Source organism: Dasypus novemcinctus, chromosome X (genome assembly GCF_030445035.2).
Source record: "Dasypus novemcinctus isolate mDasNov1 chromosome X, mDasNov1.1.hap2, whole genome shotgun sequence".
NCBI classification, from domain to species: Eukaryota; Metazoa; Chordata; class Mammalia; order Cingulata; family Dasypodidae; genus Dasypus; species Dasypus novemcinctus.
In genome coordinates this window covers 117,773,852-117,795,753 of record NC_080704.1, presented here as the reverse complement: position 1 = coordinate 117,795,753, position 21,902 = coordinate 117,773,852, and the positions used below count along the sequence as shown (strand labels likewise).

The 21,902-nt window shown below is 39.3% G+C and overlaps 1 protein-coding gene across 12 annotated transcripts in view; it reads left to right on the top strand.

Moving 5' to 3' along the window:
- The window catches only part of ACSL4 (acyl-CoA synthetase long chain family member 4), a 124,285-nt gene that overhangs the window by 18,010 nt on the left and 84,373 nt on the right, over nucleotides 1–21,902 (top strand). For 5 of the 12 annotated variants that reach the window (XM_071213262.1, XM_071213259.1, XM_071213260.1 and 2 more), the window contains exon 2: nucleotides 6,672–6,750. The exons of the other annotated variants lie outside the window; for them this stretch is intronic. Coding sequence is in view for 4 of the 5 variants with exons in the window: in XM_071213259.1 (XP_071069360.1) it covers nucleotides 6,703–6,750 (48 nt within the window). In the remaining variant the exon portion in view is untranslated. The remainder of the gene's footprint in view (nucleotides 1–6,671; nucleotides 6,751–21,902) is intronic. 12 annotated transcript variants of the gene reach the window in all.

Here is a 21,902-nt window from a genome sequence, read left to right as displayed (position 1 = left end):
TAAGGATGTTATACAACTCGAATTTTCCCCTAGAAGTTTTTGGACTGCTTTATTTAGATTTTGTTTTTCGTGTCAAGTATAAAGGCCAGAATTTTTATGTGGAAGCAGGTTTATATGTATATATGTTTACATTAATTTTAACATTTCCCAGTCACCAAGAGAGTAAGTATTAAAACATTTGGAGGGGAGAAACATCCTTTAGGAAATATCCCGTAAATAATGCACTTCTTTACAGGTGATATCCCTTGAAGTATCATCTGTTGTAGATGAGACAATGGCAAAATAAAAACCTTTATCATGAATCCCACTGCCCACCTACCCCACCCAGCTCCTTTTGTTATTCCTGTTTTAAATAGAATTCTCCAACATCACTTTTACAGCACAGCCAAATCTTTGCAGTCATTTTGGGCCTGGGTGGGTAGAAATGAATGAGGGATGATCTTTTGCCCTGGGAGTAGAAAATACTCAGTGGGGTTAAAAAGACACTTGTACATTCCCTCACAGAAATCTTGAAACCTAGCTCAGGAGGTCATCCTTGAGCTACTGTAGGCAGAAATGTTATATGAAAGTGGCACCTTTGATCTTTGGGAGGAGAATATTCTAGTGCTAGGATGGCTCACTGATCCCTGTCTCATTTCTGTAGAACCTGCATTTATTTATTGTTTGGTTACATAAAATGTTTCTGTGGTGTGATTTGCCTAGGTTTGCAATGACAACATTCAATAAAATGGAAGATTTATTCTGACTCATTTCAGAATGCTGATCTCCCCCCACCCCCATCTTGTTTCTGATTTTCCTCAGTTGAGAAAGACTGTTGACTGCCCTTCACACCAACCTTGACTGAGGGATTACCTTGCTTATTAGGACACTGCAGGCAGGAAAGAGGAGGTGGATGCTATAACAGGACATTACCAAAAATGAGGAGGAAGTGGTTTTTGAATTTTTGAGGCATAGCCAGAGTGTACCTTGAGTTTTGTAAAACTTGGACTCTCAAATACGGTCTGTACTTAAGACATGTTTTAAAAACAAGTTATAGCCTATGGGATTCCTTAAACTAAGTAGTATGTTGGGGAGCTCTGTAGTGTCTAAATTGATAATGTCACAGTCTTAAGGAAAACATCTGAAAATCTGAGTCAAAATTCTGTTTGTCTCTGCCCCATAATATAAAAGTCATCTCTTAACCTGAAGCAGTCAGAGTAGACATCATCCCAAATCCCTCAAGATTGAGGGAGGAGCAAAAATAAAATGAGAGTGTAACTACAGACCAAAGCAGATTTATTGTTATTGCAGTTACTATCTGTGTTAATGGAGTAAATTGTAACATTGATATTAAAATAAATAAAATTACATAAAATAAAAAAATAAATTCTATTTGTCTTCTTTTTCAAAGGTGAGATTACTGTAATGTAATACCTAAATGTTAATTTTATGTCTTAATTGTGATATAAGATGAAACTGCTAATTTTTATTGAAAGAATTTTTTCAACTTAGAATTGTTTTCTCTAATTTTGCATCATTCCTGGCTAATGTAACACTAAGATCATTTTATTTGTCCATTCTTTTTTAGATGTAGCATTCTGTATGAAATCATGGAACAATGTTGCTTTTGCATGGGGAGGGGTAAGCAGGAATTTGTTTAGGATAAAAATCGTTTCCTAAATTGGTTGACTTTGCAGGTGACCTCTACCTCTTCTTTTGTTTTAAAGATTTATTATTTATCTCTCTCCCCTTCCCCCCTCCCTCCGTTGTCTGCTCTCTTGTGTCCATTCACTGTGTGTTCTTCTGTGTCCTCTTGCATTCTCGTCAGGTGGCATGGGAATCTGTGTATCTTTTTGTTGCATCATCTTGCTGTGTCAGCTCTCTGTGTGTGTGGCACTACTCCTGGGTGGGCTGCACTTTTTGTGTGGAGTGGCTCTCCTTGTGAGGCGCACTTCTTGTGCATGGGGCTCCCCTATGCAGGGGATACCCCTGTGTGGCATGGCACTCCTTGCGCGTGGCTACACTGCACATGGGCCAGCTCACCACATGGGCCAGGAGGCTCTGGGTTTGATCCCTGGAACTTCTATATGGTAGACAGGCACTCTATATCAGTTGAGCCACTTCTGCTTCCCTCTGCCTCTTATATTAAAGAAAATCATTACTATTTCAGAGTTGCACACTTATTTTGGTTGCATAAGATTGCTCTGTGGAATGATCCTCTACACATTTAGAATTTGTATTGAGCTTGGTACTTAGCCGGTCTGGGACCATGTCCTCCTATTGCTTAGACCACTTTTCTCTTGTTTTCTTTGACACTGCCCTATTGCTGCTGAAAGATCAGGATGTTGCCTGAGCTTTGAAGCAGGCTCTGAACCTCAGTGCCTTTTCTACTTTCAGGCATAGCAGTCCTGGAAACCATGAAGGTGGGGTTGCTGAAGCCATTTTGATAATTATCTTATCTTGTTATTCTTAAAAAAAAAATCTGGCCTGTAAGACACTGTCACAAAACCATCAGAGTGTAAGATGTATGGTAAGAGAACATTTTTGCAAAACTATCCTCTATGTTGACCTTAGTTTTGCTTTTGAAAATGAGTAAGTCATAGATTGCCTCATATATATGAATAAGCAAATGGCCTTCTTATCTTTTACTGTTGTTAAAGTTGGTTTCAGATGCTTCAAGAAGGATTGAATTATTTCCTGGTTTAAAGATGATATATTCTCAATGAAATATTCACAGAAATAACTGCAAAGGGATGTTTTAAAGGGAAATTATATAGCAGATGCAGCAGAAACTAAATGCGTCAGAGAAAAATGGGCACTATCTACTAGTAGGAAATATCAACTCTGTTGAAATTGCAGGTACATAATTTAGGATGAGGTACATAACTCCCCTCCTTAAACAGTATTTCATTGAGATGGGAAAAATGGCTCCTGTTCTGCTTGTTGTTGTTTTTTTCTCCAGTCTTCTGGTGTTTCTCTTTGAATTTATTGGAGTTCATGGTTTGGATCGCATCCTGTGCACAAATACCTTATTTTGAGGAATTTTAAATGCTTAAGTAATGAAACTGTCGGGTGTGTTCTGCAGTGGAACTACCTTATTCTAAACTTTATACTATCTGTGGTAATATTCTAACCAGAAGGCAGTGGGTATTTATAATAGATGGCTGGTCTGTAGATGAAATTGATCAAGATATTTTATTTTTCTATTTATGCTTTTGGCTTTGCATTTTTCTTTTTTCTATTCTCTTTCAGACTCTCACTTTAATACTTTGACTCTGCATACTTTTCCTTACCCCAAGCAAATTTTTCTCCAATATTTGAAGGAAGTTTTTGTTTTAAAAAAAAATCAATTTTTAGGTAAGCCAGCTGATACCTAAGCAATAACAGGTATAATTTGGATAATGCAATAAGGTAGCTATTATTATTACCTTTTTATAAAAATGTACAGTCTTCTGTTTAGGTCAAATACACTGTTGGTGGCTGCCTCATGGTGGCCCTCCTTTCCTATTCTCCATTCTAGTCTGCCGTACATTTAAAATAATATATTAAACAGTAAGCTCAGTGAGGGCAGTACATTGTAGGGTACCTGATACATAGTGTATACTCACTGACTTTTTCTTGAACATACATATGCACATATACCTGTAGCTACCTAGGATTTGAGGAACTAGATTTTTTAAAATATGAAGGAAAAGGATTGTTAATGGTTATAGTTTTTTTTTAATTTTTATTTTGAAATATGTTCAAACTTTCAAACTTAACAGGATATTACAAAAATTATATATACCCCCACATAGAACTCAACATATCCCTACTCCCCCAGATACCCAGATGCACAATTTTAACATTTGCCACATTTGCTGTATAATTCTATCTACCTGTCTGTTCATCAATCCATTATCTGAACACTTGAGTGTAGGTTGTATATATCATGATCTTTGGTTGCTTTTTACTGCCATGTACATTTCCTAAGAATAAAGATGTTCACTTATGTACCCACCGTAAGTGCAGTTATCAAATTCAAGAAATTTAACATTTATATAAAGCCTGCAGTCTATATTTCAATTTTTTCTATATGTTCCATTAATGTCCCCTTGAGCCTTTTCTCCTGCCTTAATAGATCCTATCCAGGATCATGTATTGCAGGTAATTGTCATTGTCTCTTCAGTTCTTTATTTTTTTAATTGTAGGAACTTTACACACAAAACATAAACTTTCCCATCCCAGCCACTCCCAAGCATACCACTCAGTGGGATTAACCACATTCACAAACTGTGATAGCTTTCACCACCTTCCATTACTAAAACTTATTATCTCCCCAAAAGGAAACCCTATACCCATTGTGCATTAATTACCCATCCTCCTTGCCACCCCCCCCCCCCCAACCTGTATTCTAATTTCTGTCTCTGCAAGCTTGCATATTCTCAGATGTTTTCTTCGTTGTTACCTTGGGGCTTAAATTTAACATCCTAAATTTAGAACAATCTTTGTTTGCTTTAATACCAACTTAACTTCAATAGTATATACTAACTATGTTCCTATACACCTCTGTCCCACACCTATATGTAGTTCTTGTCACAGAGTACATATTTATTTTCACATGTATGTCCAAGATGACTGACTTGTTATATTTTATGAATTTGCCTTTTAGATTCTGTAGGAAGTAAAAGGTAGAGTTACAAACCCAAAATACAAAGGTTGTTGAATTTATACTTACCCATATCATTAATCTCAGTGGAGATGTTAATTCTTCATGTGGCTTTGATCTATTGTCTTTTCTGTTCAACCTACAGAACTCTGCAGCATTTTCTGTAGGACCAGTCTGGTACTAATGAACTCCTGCAGCTTTTGTTTATTTGGGAATGTCTTAAACTTTCTCCTATGTTTTGGAGACAGTTTTGCTAGATGAAGAATTCTTGGTTGGCACTTTTTGCTTTCAGCACTTTAAATATGTCATCCGTCTGTCATCTTGTCTCCATGGTTTCTGAAGAAAAATTGGCACTTAATCTTACTGAGGCTCCCTTGTATGTGATACATTGCTACTCTCTTCCAGCTTTAGAATTCTCTCCTCTATTTTTGGCATTCAGTGATTTGATTATAATAAGCTGCAGCATAGATCTTTTGGGGTTTAACCTGTTTAGAGTTCTTCATTATCCATTACTGAGGCCTTCACCTCTATTTGGTTCTTTTTCATAATTTCCATCCCTCTATTGACATTCTCTTTTTGTTCATCTGTTTTTTCCTTATTGCCTTTAGTTCTTTGTTGGTATTTTCCTTTAGCCCTTTGAACATATTTAGGACCATTTTTTCAAAATGTTTTTGTTTGGTATGTCCCAGGACTGGTCCTCCTCGTTGATGGGTTTGAATGCTTTACTTTTTTCCTTTGCCTGGGCCATGGCTTCCTGTTTCTTTGTATGTTTATAATCTTTTGTTGGACCTAGGCATTTTGGTATTTTAATTTGGTATCACTGGATTTTAGCTTCTTGAGTTTGTTCTTTAAGCTTATATCCATTGAGTGTTATGACAAAGCTTTCTTTGAATGCCAGGAGCCAACAAAAAAAAAAAACAGGAGGAGGAAAAGAAAACACCTTTCCCAGTTTTTGCAGATTGACCTTTGCAAGTGCTCTCCTTCAGAGTTTATCCATACAGTTTAGAGAATGGCTGCAGACCAAAGCACTGGGGCCTCCTTTGTCCTTTTTATGCTTGAGTTTTGTCTTAGACAAACACACTTGGCCCTAGGAATTCCCCCATCTCTAGGAAACAGTTTCCACACAGTCCCGGGCACTGCACTGTATGTCCTACAGCCAGCAATCCCTTGCCCCAGGCAGCCACTTAACTGGTTTCCCACAGCATTCTGTAGGAGGATTCTGTGAGCCACCTTCTACACATAGGCCAAGTTCTGGGATGGTGAGTCCCTCAGGCCACCACCAGACAGATTGGGCCAGATATACAAGCTCCCAGCATGTATGCTAGGGCTACTCTGCTCCCTCCAGAACTGGGATCAGGGATCTACATGGGGAGCAGGAGCCTCCTCCTTGCTAAGCAGGTGAGGGATGGGGGTGGGGCTAGCCAGGGCACCAAGAAATCCTGTGGCTTTTAGGTAACCGTGTTCTTGATTTTGGTGCTCTCTCTGTTAACTGCAATCCATTAAATGTTTTCTGGAGCTTTGAAAAAGTTATTTCTGCCAGTTATTGCCGCTTGTTCCTAGACTTATTTTTAATTCCTTATCTCCTCCAGTAGACATGTTATTATGGTGGTTAGTTTTCAGCAGTGACATTTACCAAACCAAATAAAATAAAGATTAACTGTTTGTTTCTGCCTCAGTGAGTCTGTGCCCAATAGGATGACAACTTATTTAGGAGAGGCCGTATTTTGTATCTTCTTTAAACTTTCTTTTGCAATGCTAGAAGACATAGCAACTCATTAACAAGTTTTATTCCCATACATTCTAGTTCATATGTAGGGTTCTCTTACCCAAATGAGTTATTTCTTTTAGGTTTTTAAAATGTGATCTTAATAAATGGCTTGCAAGGTTTTTTGTTGTTTGTTTGTTTTTAGGTAATGGGGGCCTGGGGGTTAAACCCGCGACCTCGTATGTAGGAAGCTGATCCTTAACCGCTGAGCCACATCAGCTTCCCAGAGTTGGTTTTATTGTTTGTTTTGCATGTTGCTTTCTTTTGTTTTTTTTTCAGGAAGCATTGGGAACCGAATGGCGGACTTCCAATGTGGGAGGTGGGCCCTCAACTCCTTGAGGCACATCTGTTCCCCATGGTTTGTTTTTTAAAACAAATATTTTATTTTGGAATAATTTTAGATTTACAGAAAGTTTGCAGAGATAATTCAGAGGTCTTGTATACTCTTTACCTTTAACATTGTACGTGACCATGGTACATTTGTAAAAAATAAATTATGTTTACATTATTATTAACAACTATAGAATTTATTTGGATATTCCTAGTTTTTCTACATTGTCTTTTTTTCTGTTCTAAGCACCACAGTTATTATGCATGTTTATTTTAGGAAATGTGTACATAAAAAGATAAGAAGACTAAGTATTGGTAGTCCCTTACTCAGGCACAGCTACTGCTATTTCAGTATATGTCCTTTCACAGTTTTTTCTATGGGGAATATATATCCATTCCCCCCAAAATTAGAATTCTATAAAATACAGGTTATAAAACATATTGTCTACACCCTTTTGTAATTATTTTTGCACGAAATATAGTATTTATTTTTGTGTGTGAACATCTTCCTATGCCTATTTTTTCTGATAGATGTATCACCATTTAATCTATTCCCTATCCTTAGAGATTGTGTTATTCTCACTTCTTTACTCAGTTCATCCTTCATGATTTAAGTAAAAGAAATGTGCATTCATAGGTTCTCAACTTTTATCCCCCTAACAAACCTGAGAAATATAACCTACTCTCATCAGTAATGATGGCTCACTAAGCCAGTGATTTTAAATATAGTGTATTATATTGAACCATATAAAATTGCTGTTTTTGGTATGCCACACATTTTTGACTATTGATAATTTTATACAATTCAACTTAATAGTTTGAAAAAGCTTATGTGGTTATTCTAATTCCTTTCCCATCCTCCTTCTGTTGAGAACTCCTGACATATACTCTGCAATTAGAATGGTGAGCTGACTTTGAAACATTTCGGCTAGGCTAAAATGTTGACAAACTTCCCTTCCAGTGGTGTCTGGTAAGCACATCCTTAAGACTTGTCTCTGTATTGATGACATACACAGGGAAGTTGAATTCCCAGGAAATTGCGTCTTCCCATTAATAGATTCGAGATAGACTTCCGAACATTCAACCTCAGCTCTGCAAAGTAGCCTGATTTGTTCTGATGGTCTTCTGGTTCCATATCTGCACTTGATAGACAGTGTTACTGATGCCACCCAGTGGCAGTACTTTATAGACAAGCCAGTACTTTATAGACAAGCTGCTTATGTTGTTCTACCAGTCTCTACCATATCAAACACTTGAACTTTTGTTTTTCTTTCTTTTGTTTATGGCCTCACCTTCCTTTTCCCCACCTATGCTAGTGGCATTTATTTGTTTCATTTAGTCCAGTTGATAATATCGGGGGAGATATACTAGTTATGTAATTTTGCTGTGATATCTTTATTTTAATAAAGGTTTTGGAATATAAGGCATGAAATAATAAGCAGAAACATAATAAACAGATGGTTGCTCGTTCTGCTTATGAAGTCACAGTTCTTTCTCCAAATGGGCTTAAAGTTGTACTCAGAATATGGCACTTCGCATGTTTACTTTCATGCTTCTCAATATATAAGAGGGAGCACAGTTATATATTTCAGATCTGAAGAAGGGTAGAGAAAAATATTTAACTTGGCAATCATTCTTTGTTTCCTTTCTTTATAGAATGACTTGTCCTTCCATGTTCATTAGGAAGTATTTATTGAGTACCTACTGAGTAATAGTACTGTGCTAGGTAGTTGGGATTATGGTAATGATCAAGATAGATGTGACCTCTGCCTTTAAGGAATAAGGGAACGGAGACTTAAACAAATTTTAAGTGCTGGGATCTAGAGGGCTTTGGGAGCAAATAGCTAAGGCACTGGACATAGTGTCGGAAGGTTAAGGAAGGACTTCTAGAGGTTTCACTTTAATTAAGGGGTTCTTAAACTTTTTTGTTCCATGGACCCCTTTGCCAGTCAGGTGAAAACCATGGACCACTTACTAAGTCCACACTATATACTGTGTATTATTTAATAAATATATTATACCCACACCAACGTGTCCCCACAAGAATAATGTTGGGGTTTTTTAAAAAATTTCAGTTCAAGCTCACAGACCCATGGTTGAGAACCCCCGATTTAAACTAAGACCTAAAGGAAGCTAGGAAAAGGGCGACAAGAATGTTCTTGGCAGAGGGAAAAGTATGTGCTAGACCCAGAGGTGAGAGATTAAACTTGGTGCTTTTGAGAAACTAAAAGGTAGTTCATAAGGGCCAGGATTATGAGATCAACTTGTTCAAGTCTCACAATGACTTTAATAGGTATTATTATTCTTCCACTTTATATTTGTAGAAAATGAGACAAAAATAAGTTACTTGGAGTCACCCATCTCTATTAGCCAGGAATTGAACACAGGCCAGCTGGCTCCCTTGTAGTGGCTCCAAACTTCCTGACTAGACTGCTGCTCAGCTGGGGTATTGTGTTATATTGAGCTTTCCACATTTGTCCCATTAATCTGTGGTCTTTTTTTTCTGACAGGGCATTTTAAATAAAATCTTTCTTAGTAAACTGAATGTTAGACTATGCTAGGCACAGACTGTATTACAAGAGCCAGAACTTATAAATATCTGAAAATTTCCTTAGGTTTGCAGGATCTAGGTTACCTTGGAAACTCTTAAGTTGTGTTCTAGTCTATCATCATTGATTCAGAATTAAATACTTCATTTGGTATGTGACTCCAAGATTGCTAAACTGTATTTTCCAGAAAATCATAGGTGGGAAGTTTTAGTTGGTTTTAGTTTCTTGACAAAAAGTAGTTATTGTAAGATGTGTGTCTACAAGGCCAGTAAGTGAAAGGTTATGCAAGGTTAGAGTGTCCGCAGTTGATTGCTAAATTTGGCGAACCCCTTCCTCTGGCTTTTAAAGTTAGTTAAAGGGTGAACACTTTTTATTTTTAAAGCACTTTTTTTCCTTCCTTCCCCTCCCTCCACCCCGCCCTGCTGTTTTTGCTGTCTGTGTTCATTTGCTGTGTTATCTTCTGTATCCATTTCTCTTTTTGTCTTCTCTTCTCCTCTTTCTCCTGTAGGATTGACCAGGATTTGATTCTGGGAACCTCTGATGTGGAGAGAGTTTCCCTGTCAATTGTGCCACCTCAGTTCCTGGCCTCTGCTGTGCTTCTCCTTGACTCTCTCCTTCATCTCTCTTTTGTTGTGTCATCATCTTGCTGCATGACTCACTTGTGCAGGCACTGGCTCACCACATGGGCACTCAGCTTGTTGTGTGGGTACTTGGCTTACCGCACGGGTACTTGGCCCACCGCACGGGTACTTGGCTCGCTGCACAGGCACTCGACTTGTGCAGGCACTCGACTTGTTGTGTGGGCATGTGGCTCACCATGCGGGCACTCGTGTGGGCACTTGTCTTACCACGTGGGCACTCGGCTTACCACGTGGGCACTTGGCTTACTGCGCAGGCACTCAGCTTACTGCATAGGCACCTGGTTCATTGCACAGGCACTTGGCTCATCACATAGGCACACTTTTTCCTCCTCTTTTTCACCAGGAGGCCCCAGGGATCAAACCTGGGTCCTCCCATATGGCAGGTGGAGGCCTTAGCACTTGAGCCACATCCGCTTCTCTGAACACAACTTTTTAAATAAGACTACGGTCTTTAAATTCATATAAATGAATAAACGATAAATCAGGGGTTTAATCTTTTTTGTCCCACAGACCCCCTTGCCAGTCAGGTAAAAACCGTAGACCCCTTACTAAGTCCATGGTATACTGTGTATTATTTAACAACATGTACATCAACATGTCCCACAAGGATTTTTAAAAAAATTTAAGTTCAAGCTCATTGACCCCTTTTTAAGAACCCCTGCTACAAATGGAGATATTTTCTTATAGTGGTTCTCATTTTTTTTTTACACTTTTTAAAATTGAAGTTAATAGATCACAAAGAATGTTACATTAAAAAACAAAAGAGGTTCCCATATAACCCACTCTCCACCCCATCCCCATCATTTTTGTAAATTGTATCTTTTGAAGATATATACATCACAAAAAATGTTACACTAAAAAACATAAGAGGTTCGCATATACCTCCCACCCCCCCACTCCACTCCTCCCACTCCAACAACTCCCCCATCATTGTGGCACGCTCATCGCACTTGGTGAACACATTTTGGAGCACTGCTGCACCACATGGATAATAGTTTATCTGGTAGTTAATGCTCTTCCCCAGTATATTCAGTGAGTTATGGCAGGATATATAAAGTCCAGCATCTGACCCTGCAATATCATTTAGGATAACACCAAGTCCCAAAAAATGCCCCCACATCACATCTCTTCTTCCCTCTCCCTGCCCTCAGCAACTGCTGTGGCCACTTTCTCCACCTCAATGCTACAATTTCTTCTATTACTAGTCACAATAGTTTTATAGTGGAATATCAGTATGTCCACTCTAATCCATATTTTATTCCTCCATTTTGTGGACCCTGGGATGGTGATGTCCACTCCACCTGTGGATCAAGAAGGGGCTTAAATTCCACACGGATGATGGATGCAATTCTTCTGCTTGCAGTTGTTGGCACTCTCGGTTCCCTGGTGTGGTGGTTGACCATCTTCACCCCCCTGTTAGCTGACCTGGGTAATTCCAATGAGCCGGAGAGTAGGAGTCGCAACTCTGCTGAGGCTCAGGACCCAGCTGGCACATGGACAGTCCAGAGATTCAAGTCCCCTGAGTATGCACCATCCCTAGCACCAACCACAGGTTCAGTAAAAGTGACAGAAGAGGCATGTGTAGGAAACTTACATCTGAGTCCAGCTCTGTCACACTCAGGAGCACAAATTCCAAAGTAGTAAGCCCCCTCTTGATATAGAGGTGGAGTAGACATCACTGCTGGGGGGAAGGTAATACATTTACATGCAGAATTTGGCTTAGAGAGTGATGACATTTGAGCAACATGGAGGCTCTCAGGAGGTAACTCTTAGGTACCCTACAGCTCTAGGCCTAGTTCATATTTCAAGCACATAGGCTCATAATCAGAGCCACCAGTATCAAGGACTTATTATTGGACCATCCTTCCTTGTTGGTGTTTGCCATTGCACTTGGGGGATTATTGCTGTTCCATTGGGGAATGTGACAGAGCTTCCCTGGATGGGAAATCTGCACTCCCTCATTTGACGTTTGTAACTGTAACTACTGTGAAAATTACAGTGGTTCTCATTTACTTTTTTTTTTAAGATTTATTTTTTATTTATTTCTCTCCCCTTTCCCCACCCCCTGCCCCAGTTGTCTGCTCTCTCTGTCCATTCGCTGTGTGTTCTTCTCTGTCCGTTTGTATTCTTGTTGGTGGCACTGGGAATCTGTGTCTCTTTTTTGTTGCATCATCTTGTGTCAGCTCTCCGTGTGTGTGGCACCACTCCCGGGCAGGCTGCACTTTCTTCGCACAGGGCGGCTCTCCTTATGGGGTCCACTTCTTGCATGTGGGGCTCCCCAACGTGGGGGACACCCCTGAGTGGCATGGCACTCTTTGCGCATATCAGTACTGCACATGGGTCATCTCACCACAGGGTCAGGAGGCCCTGAGTTTGAACCCTGGGCCTCCCATGTGGTAGGCAGATGCTCTATCAGTTGAGCCAAATCTGCTTCCCCATTTTACACACCTAAAATACAAGTGTACTTTTTGTGAGATGAGGAATTGTCTTCAATTTAAATCATCAGTTAAGGTGTTAATCTAGATTTTAGAAGGGAATTATAAATCTTCTATTTTACCTAAAGTATTTGAGATTGTAGTAATTTGATATTATCAAAACACATGGAATATAGAACTCTGTGTGTGTTTAAAAGCTCATAGCTACTGCTTTTGATATTTGCTTATCATATATGATTTTCAATCCAATCAGTAGTATGTACTTAGAAGTGTTTTCCAGTAGTAAAAGGTGGCTTCTGCTGATGTAGCCACACATTATTGCACTGTTCTCGGTGGAACCAGAGTAGGGTTATAAATAAGGTCATCACTAGGAATATTTTTGCAAATGAAAAGGGACTTTACTAATAATTACTTTGCAACAACAGGCATAAACCAGGGCAGTCTTTGGCAAGCTGGGTAATGGGTTCATCCTCCTCTTAACCGAATCATCCAAGGATCAAGCCAACCCAGCTGGGTTAACTAGCAACCACAGGTAGATTTCCCTTTATTTTGGAGGAAAAAAACAGATTAATTTTTGAGTAAATGTATTATTGTATATTGTGGTGGAATTGTGTATGTAGCAGCTGAATTCTTTTGTTACTTTTTTAGTATTGTGAACTCCTTGCTGCTAGGCCCAGTAGAGGTTATTGAAGGACACTTTTTTAGATGTGTGGGCATTACAGGAAGTGAGATTACTTAATGATACTTCATTGCCCGAAATATTTTGAAATGAAAACTTTGAGGGAAAGAAATGATTAAGCCTTTTGTGCCTCCTACTTTTTTTTTTTTTCCTTGTGTGGCACATTCATTGCATTTGATAGATACATTTTGGAGCACTGCTACACAGCATGATTATAGTTTATGTTGTAGTTTACACTCTCTCCCAGTCCATTCAGTGGGTTATGGCAGGACCTATGATATCCTGTATCTGTCCCTGAAATGTCATTCAAGATAACTCCAAGTCCTGAAAATGCCCCCATCACATCTCTTTTTCCCTCTCCCTGCTCTTAGCAATTCCCATGGCTACATTTCCATATCAATGATAGAATTTCTTCTATTGCTAGAGTCACAATAATTCTATAGTAGAATACAGTAAGTCCACTGTAATCCGTATTTTATTCCTCCATCCTGTGGACCTTGGGATGGTGATGACTACTCCACCTCTAAATCAAGAGGGGGCTTAGATCTTACATGGCTGATGGGTAGGATTCTCCTGCTTGAAGTTATTAACTCTCTCGGTTCCCTGGAATGGTGGTTGACCATCCTCACCTCCTTGTTAGCTGACCTGAGTAAGTCCACCGAACCAGAGAGTAGGTGCTGCAACTCTACTGAGGCTCAGGTCCCAGTTGGCACATGGCCAGTCCAGAGATTCAAGTCTCCTGAGCATACACAAACCCCAGTGCCAACCACAGGTTCAGTAAAAGTGATAGAAGAGGCATGTGTAGAGAAGTCACATCTGATTCCAACTCCATCACACTCAGGAGCACAAATTCCAAAGTAGGGCCCAATGGCAAGGCATTGAACTCCAGAGCCATCTGCCATGGCCGTAGGACCTGGGTGTCTCCGTAGCTCTCAGGAGCACCTCTATCTACTTCATCTGTTTCTGGGATCCTCTTGAAGTCAGCTAGTACACATTTGTAATGTGATATCACAATTGATTGAAATGTCTGAAGCAGGTCAGCCTTAGGTAAGATGATATCCTCTGAAGTCTGAGTATTTGGTCCCAGAGTTCAGGCTGTAAACTGTAGGGTACTGATAGAGAACTAACTTCTAAACACTCTCCCTTCATTATCACTTTGATCATCTGTGTGGAAAGCAGGACTCTGGGTATAGTAATTACAGATATTAAAGAAGTAATGCCCATTTTGGTGTCTTTTACTTGTGATATCTTTTTCTGGGGTAGGCCTCTTTTTCCTTGGGGGCTGATTCTAGTCAGCTGCAAAACATTTTCATTGTGAGGTAGAAAAGTATGAGTATGAAGTGGTGCCTATTAAATCTTATACAGATACCATCTGGCATTTCTTTTTTTTTTGTTTTAATAGTATGTAAGTGGAGCCCTGTTCTTTAAAGGAATTATTTCTATTTTCATCTGAGCCAAACCTCTAATGATTGGCTTTTTGATACTGTCTATTCACCTGCTTGTAATAGTCAATTTTTGTTAGGCACTTTTTGACATAGAGGACCATAAGGATGCTTAGCTTTAGGAAACATTTAATATTATCATTTAGTAAGAAAAAAGCCACCTCATTTTGTTTTGTTTCATTGGTTATATTCCATGAGTGAAAAGGGAACTTATTTTACTTTGAGTCTAGTTTAAAAACAGAAGTGTCTCACCATTACCTAGCACTGTTAATGTCAACTTTAGGCTCCTTTTACAGTATCACTTGACACCTGAGTAGAGCCAAACACTTATGAACCATATTCATTGTCAACACACAAATCTACAGATACACACTATAATTAATTGAAAAATTGGCACTTTATTTTCTATTTTACTTTTAAATTATAAAAATAATATATTCACTATAGACATTTTAGGAAATATATAAGGATAAAACTAAAAATCTACAACCCAGAGAGTAACAGTTTGTCTTATAGTCTACATATATATATATATATATTTTATTGAGATATATTCATATACCATACAATGTATCCAAAGTGTACAATCTATCCAAAGTGTACCATCAGTGGCTTTTAGTGTAATCACAGTGTTGTATATTCATCACCACAACAAACTTTCAAATAATTTCATTACTCCACACCCCTTAACAGTCACCTCTTAATCCCTCTATCCTTCCTCAGCCCTACATAACCATTACTCTAATCTGACTATAAATGTATTTATATTTGCATTTTATATAAATGGAATAATACATTATGTAGTATTTTGTGTCTGGTTTCTTTCACTTAGTTTAATGTTTTTTTAAAATTATTATATATATATTTTTTAAATTAGAAAAGGTGTTGCTTTCCATGAATGTCATGTAAAAATATAGTGTTCTTATATATCCCCTATGGTTGACACTTTGCATTAGTGTGGTACCTTTGTTACACTTCATGAAAGAATATTAAAATATTGCTGTTAACTACAGTCCACAGTTTACTTTAGGTAAAACCACTATAAACATCAGTGTAATTGGCACTACTTTTGATGGAACCCCAGTGCATTGCTGTCAGTTTTAGTAAATGTAAATTATCCATGCAGAAATGAAAGTATGGGTGTAATATTATAAACCAGGGGTTATTGACCTTTTTTCTTCCACAGACCCCTTTGCCATTCAGATGAAATTAATACTACTGTAATTTATTTATTGCATACATTCATAAGTGAAGGAAATGCTAGATTTCAGTTAGAGGTCAGAGAAAATAAAGACAATTTGATTTTTTTTAAATTCAAGCCCACAGACCCCCTGAAATCTTTCCATGGACCAAGGGGTCCATGGAATCCTGGTTAAGAATCCCTGTTATAAACAGTAATACCCGTAAGGAACCTGGTGATCCAAGATGATACATTGAGAATTATTGTAACAGACCATATTTAATTTTAAGGTAGATTAATATGCTTTTTTTCTCCTAAAATTATTTCTTCATCAGTGTTTAATGCTTTTTATGTTAGTCATTTCTGTGTGCATTTATTAGTAATCATGTTTTTGTGTTTTTCAAAAAATAAAATGTGAATTCCGGTAAAAATTGCACAGATTTTGTGGAAAGTTTTGATTGTCACATAGGAGTACTTTCCGGTCAAGATCACTTAAAGTATCAAACACTTCAAGTATTGTTCAGGTCTTTTAGCATTTTAATCAAAGCCTTGTAAGTTCAGACTTATCTATGTATCAACGCACTTCTTGAATACATTTGAAAGGTAGAGATTTAACATGCTCAGTATTTGATATTATGCAATCTATTTGTCTAAAATATTTAAAAATCAGTAATGTAAGATTCTTGATCCCTGAGTCAAGAATTATGAGCGTGAGAGTACTTTTTATCTATTGAAATGTCCCCCTCCAGTGGTTGTTTCATAATAGTCTTAAAACAATATTAAGCTACATCTTAGCAAACCTCAAAAGTATGAACTATTGATATTTAAGACTTTTAAAAATTCTTTTATAAATGCAATTGATATATTAGGAGCTTTTAAAGAGAATGTATTTCCCTGTTGATACTGTAATATTAAATTAGGTAACTGATAGGTTAGAAATAGTACACTTCTTTATGTTGTTTTCCTACATGCTCATACTCATTTTTTTCTAGTTTGTCAAGATTATTTTAAGAGTAAGACTATCATCAAAACTGATTAGAAAGAAATTCTTAATTTTACTATTCAGGGAAGCACATTTGGGGGCTTTCCTAATGTTCTAGAAAGCAGGCCTTGTTTTAGCTTCTGTATTATTTGGTATGGTGGTGGGGGAGTCTTTTTTAGAACTAGTTCACTACCTCATTTAAAATTCTATTTCAACCTTGAATTGCTACAACTTTCCAAGTAAGGAATGGAATTTGTATGTATGTACTTTATCTTCTTGTCCCAGATGAAGTCTGGTACAGACATTGTGGGCTAGGCCCTTGTTAGATATTTTTCTAATTTATCATACTAAATATAGAGGGAAAAGTTATGTAACGAAATTGGTGATAACAGAATTATTAGCTGGGATTGGAATATTTCTCTTAGCACTCAAACTAGACCCTGCCTTTGGTATTTGTTGAATACAGTGGGTCTAGTATAAATAAGCATTGCTTCAAAACAGATAAAAGAGAATTTTAAGGACATTTTCCTCAGAATATTGCAGACTTAACTGTTCAAAAAAGACCTACTGTTATGGATATACAATTTAACATGTGTTCTAGCACAGGAAAGATTAATTTGTGGGTTGTGACTCAAAATAAGGACTATCTGTTTGACAATATTCAAATATCATTCTAAAAAATAATGGTGGTTTTGTGTCATAAATACTTTCCCAAAGCATATATTGAAGGTGATAACCTAAAAAATCCTAGCTTAAAAGTAACTATGAACAAATGAAGTGGCAACTGATACTGTGAAAAAAGAAATGACATAAACCAATTGTATTCTATGACAAGTATTAATTATTTCTCTTATCCATTCTAACAAATATTTGATGCCTATTTACAAGCCAAAGTAGGATAAAGAGACAAGAAAATCCTTACCTAGAATGAGCTTATATTTTAGATAAGTAATTAAGATAAATTCATAAATAATACAAGGTAAAAGCTATTAGAGAAATACAAAGAAAATGCTAAAGGAATTCAAAAAGGCTAGAAATTTTAGCTAGAGGTATTCATGAAGGCACCAGAAGAGGTAGCCTTTGAGCAGAAATCTTGGCAGAAGGAAGGACAAGAATAATGTTTCAGGAGCAAGAACACTTCAAAGAATGTGAATATGAATATTTTTAAGGTAATTGATTTCTTTTGCAGAGAGTACAGATAAGGTAGCTCTTTTAACACTTTAAAAACTTTACTGTAAATATCGCACATGTCTAAATTTGTATCAATCTGATACATTGCTCATTTTGCAGAACATATTAGTTGCACAATTTCATTGAATCTTTTTTTTAAAGATTTATTTATTTATTTCTCCCACCCCCCCACCCCCCCACCCCACCCTGTTTGTCTGTTCTCTGTGTCTGTTTGCTGCATCTTCTTTGTCCGCTTCTGTTGTTGTCAGCGGCATGGGAATCTGTGTTTCTTTTTGTTGCGTCATCTTGTTGTATCAGCTCTCCGTGTGTGCGGCACCATTCCTGGGCAGGCTGCACTTTCTTTCACGCTGGGCAGCTCTCCTTATGGGGCGCAATCCTTGTGCGTGGGGCTCCCCTATGCGGGTGACATCCCTGCATGGCAGGGCACTCCTTGCTCGCATCAGCACTGCGCATGGGCCAGCTGCACACGGGTCAAGGAGGCCCAGGGCTTGAACTGCAGACCTTCCATGTGGTAGACGGACACCCTAACCACTGGGCCAAGTCCGCTTCCCTTCATCTTATTTGATGTTCCCTTATACAAGACATGTAGCTTCTCTCTTGCAGCTTTCGGGATTCTCTTTGTACGTGGTATTCAACAGTTTAATTATAATGTGTCTGGTGATGAATCCTTTTGAGTTTACCCAGGTGTGGTTCGTTGTGTTTCTTGAATGTATATATTCATATCCTTGGTTAAATTGGGGAAGTTTTCTGCCATTATTTCACTGAATATTCCTTCTGCCCCTTTCTCCCTTACTTCTTCTGGGACTCACATAATGAATTCGTTGTTATGCTTGGTAGTGTCTCACAGGTCTCTCTGTGTTGGCTAATGCTTCCTTTCAGAATTTACCCCTACTATATAGAAGTAGTAGTAGGCAACAACACAGGGTCTTCTCTGGCCTTTTCTGAACATGCAGCTTGTCCTGGACATGTGCTACTGGCTTTAGGAATTCCCTTTTTTGGCAGGTATATGTTCGCCCCCTCCCAGGTATTCTCTTTAAAAAAAATTTTTTTAAATTAAATTGTCTTTTTTCTTTTCAAAGATGCATAGATCACAAAAAATGTTACATTACAAAATGTAAGAGGTTCCCACATACCCCCCACCCCCACTCCTCCCACATCAACAACCTCTTTCATCATTGTGGCACATTCATTGCATTTGGTGAATACATTTTTGGAGCACTGCTGCACCTCATGGATTATAGTTTACATTGTAGTTTACACTCTTCCCCAGTCCATTCAGTGGGTTATGGCAGGATATATAATGTCCAGCATCTGTCCCTGCAATATCGTTTAGGACAACTCCAAGTCCCAAAAATGCCCCCACACCTCTCCCTGCCCTCAGCAACTACCATGGCCACTTTTTCCAGCTCAGTGCTACAGTTTCTTCCATTACTAGTCACAATAGTTCTGTAGTAGAATACCAGTAAGTTCACACTAATCTATATTCCTCCATCCTGTGGACCCTGGGTTGGTGATGTCCATTCCACCACTTTATTGAAAGGGGACTTAGATCCCACATGGTTGATGGATGCGATTCTCTTGTTTGGAGTTGTAGGCACTCTCAGTTCTCTGGTGTGGTGGTTGACCATCTTCACCTCCCTGTTAGCTGCCTTGTGCAAGTCCAACAAACTGGGGGATAGGAGCTGCAACTCTGCTGAGGCTCGGGGCCTTGATGGTACATGCCCTGTCCAGAGATTGAAGTCTCCTGGGTATACACCAACCCCAGCACCAACCACAGGTTCAAGGTTCAATAAAAGTGACAGAAGAGGGAAGAGGCTCTGGCTCAATCAGTTGGGCTCCCGTCTACCATATGGGATGCCCTGGGTTCGTGTCCCAGGGCCTCCTTGTGAAGGCAGGCTCACCCACATGCTGCAGAGAGCTGCCCAACCCTCACACGCGGTGGAGTGCCTCTGGCCTGCAAGCACCACGGATAGCTGACTCAGCAAGGTAACACAACAAAGAGAGTAAGCGAAAAAAAACGCCAAAGAGCACAGCAACTGACACAGAGAGCAGAGAGCAAGCAAGTGGTAAGGGGGAATGGGGAATAAATAAAATAAATAGAGACACAGAAGAACGCACAGCGAATGGACACAGAGCAGACAGCACACAGAAAAAAAAAAAGGCTGCAAGGTGGGGGGATTAAAAGAAAGAAAAAAGTAACAGAAGACACATGTGTAGAAAGTTCACATCTGAGTCCAAAGACAGCCAAAGTAGATACAGCCCCAAGTACTGGTGCTCCCAAGGACTACGGAGACACACAGGTTCTACGATCATGGCAGTTAGCTCTGGAGTTCAGTGCCTTGTCACCAGGCCCTACTTTGGAATTTGTGTTCCTGAATATGATGGAGTTGGACCCAGATGTTCTCTTGTAGGCCTTAAAGCCAGTAATCCTTTGCTTCAGGCTACTTTTATTTCATTGTTTTTTTCACTTAGTGACCTGCATGCAGGGCTCATACTAGCACAGAAAGCCAGAGATGAGTGTCCTCATTCAGTCCTTAAGGCTGCCATGAGAGAAGTTGGCACAAGCATATATGCACCCCAGTGTGTACATAGGGTTTACTCTGTTCCCTGCAGAATAAGGCCAGGGTCCAAAACCAAGAGCACAGGCAGGGTCTGCACTGAGCTTGAAAGGGTATAGGAGTGGGGCCCAAGGGTGCCATGAACTTTTCCTACATTTTTTCAGTAATTTTTCATTTTTTGAACTATGGCAATTATAGCTTTATGGAAATATGCAAAAAGTACAGAGTTCCCATATATCCTCCTCTCCCTGTTCTTTTTTTTTTGTTCTGTATTATATTCTAAATGTCACATTCAAAAAATATGAGATCCCTCATATACCACCCCATCCCTCCCACATCAACAACCTCTTCCATCATTCGGCACGTTGACTGTACCTGGAAAATACATTCTGGAGCACTGATGCACCACATGGACAGTGGTCCACATTGTAGTCCACACTGTCCCCCAGTCCACCCAGTGGGCCATGACAGGACACACAACATCCAGCATCCATCCCTGCAGCACCACCTAGGGCAACTCCAAATCCTGGAGATGCCCCCACACCGTATCTCTTCCTCCATTTCCCTACTATCAGCAGCCACTGTGGTCACCCTCTCCACATCACTACTACAGTTTTTTCCCTTACTAAAATAGTTCCCCAGCAGAACACCACTAAGTCCACTCTGATTCATACTCTATTCCTCCATCCTGTGGACCCTGGGATAGTTATGTCCAATTACCCTCTACATCAAGAGGGAGCTTAGATTCCACATGGATGATGGTTGCAATTCTCTTGCTTGCAGCTGTAGGCACTCTTGGCTCCCTGGTGTGGTTGGCCGTCTTCACCTCCCTGTCACCTGGCCAGGATAAGTCCAATAAACCAGAGGGTAGGAACTACAAGTCTGCTAAGGCCCAGAACCTGGCCCTCACATGGACAGTCCAGAGATTCAGGTCTCCTGAGTATACACCATCCCTAATGCCAACTACAGGTCCGGTAAAAGAAGAGGCTTGTGTAGAAATGTCATATCTGAGTCCAACTCCATCACATTCAGGAATACAAACTCCAAAGTAGGTTCAACTGACATGGCTCTGAACTCCAGAGCCATCTGCTTTGACTATAGAAACTGTGGGTCTCTGCAGCCCTCAGGAGAATCAGCACCTGGGTTTCCATCTACCTTGGTTGTCTCTAGTTCCTGCTGAGATGTGCGTAAGCATTATCCCTCTGATGACCTCCCGACTCTTCTTTGGAGACTCATAGCCATATAAATTCACTTGTTCTTTCCATTTCCCCCTTTTATCCAAAGTCAAAAAGTGGTTTTTAACACCTGATATTACATGTAGGCTGAGATATTCTGCCGGTCTGAGTTGACCTCTTTATTCAAGGTCTTTTTCTTGTTACATCATCAGCTGGTGCTTGGTGGTAATCCCTCGGTGCCAGGGAGGCTCATCCCCGGGAGTCATGCCCCATGTTCAGGGGAAGGCAATGCATCTACATGCTGAGTTTGGTTTGGAGAGTGGCCACATTCGAGCAGCATGGAGGCTG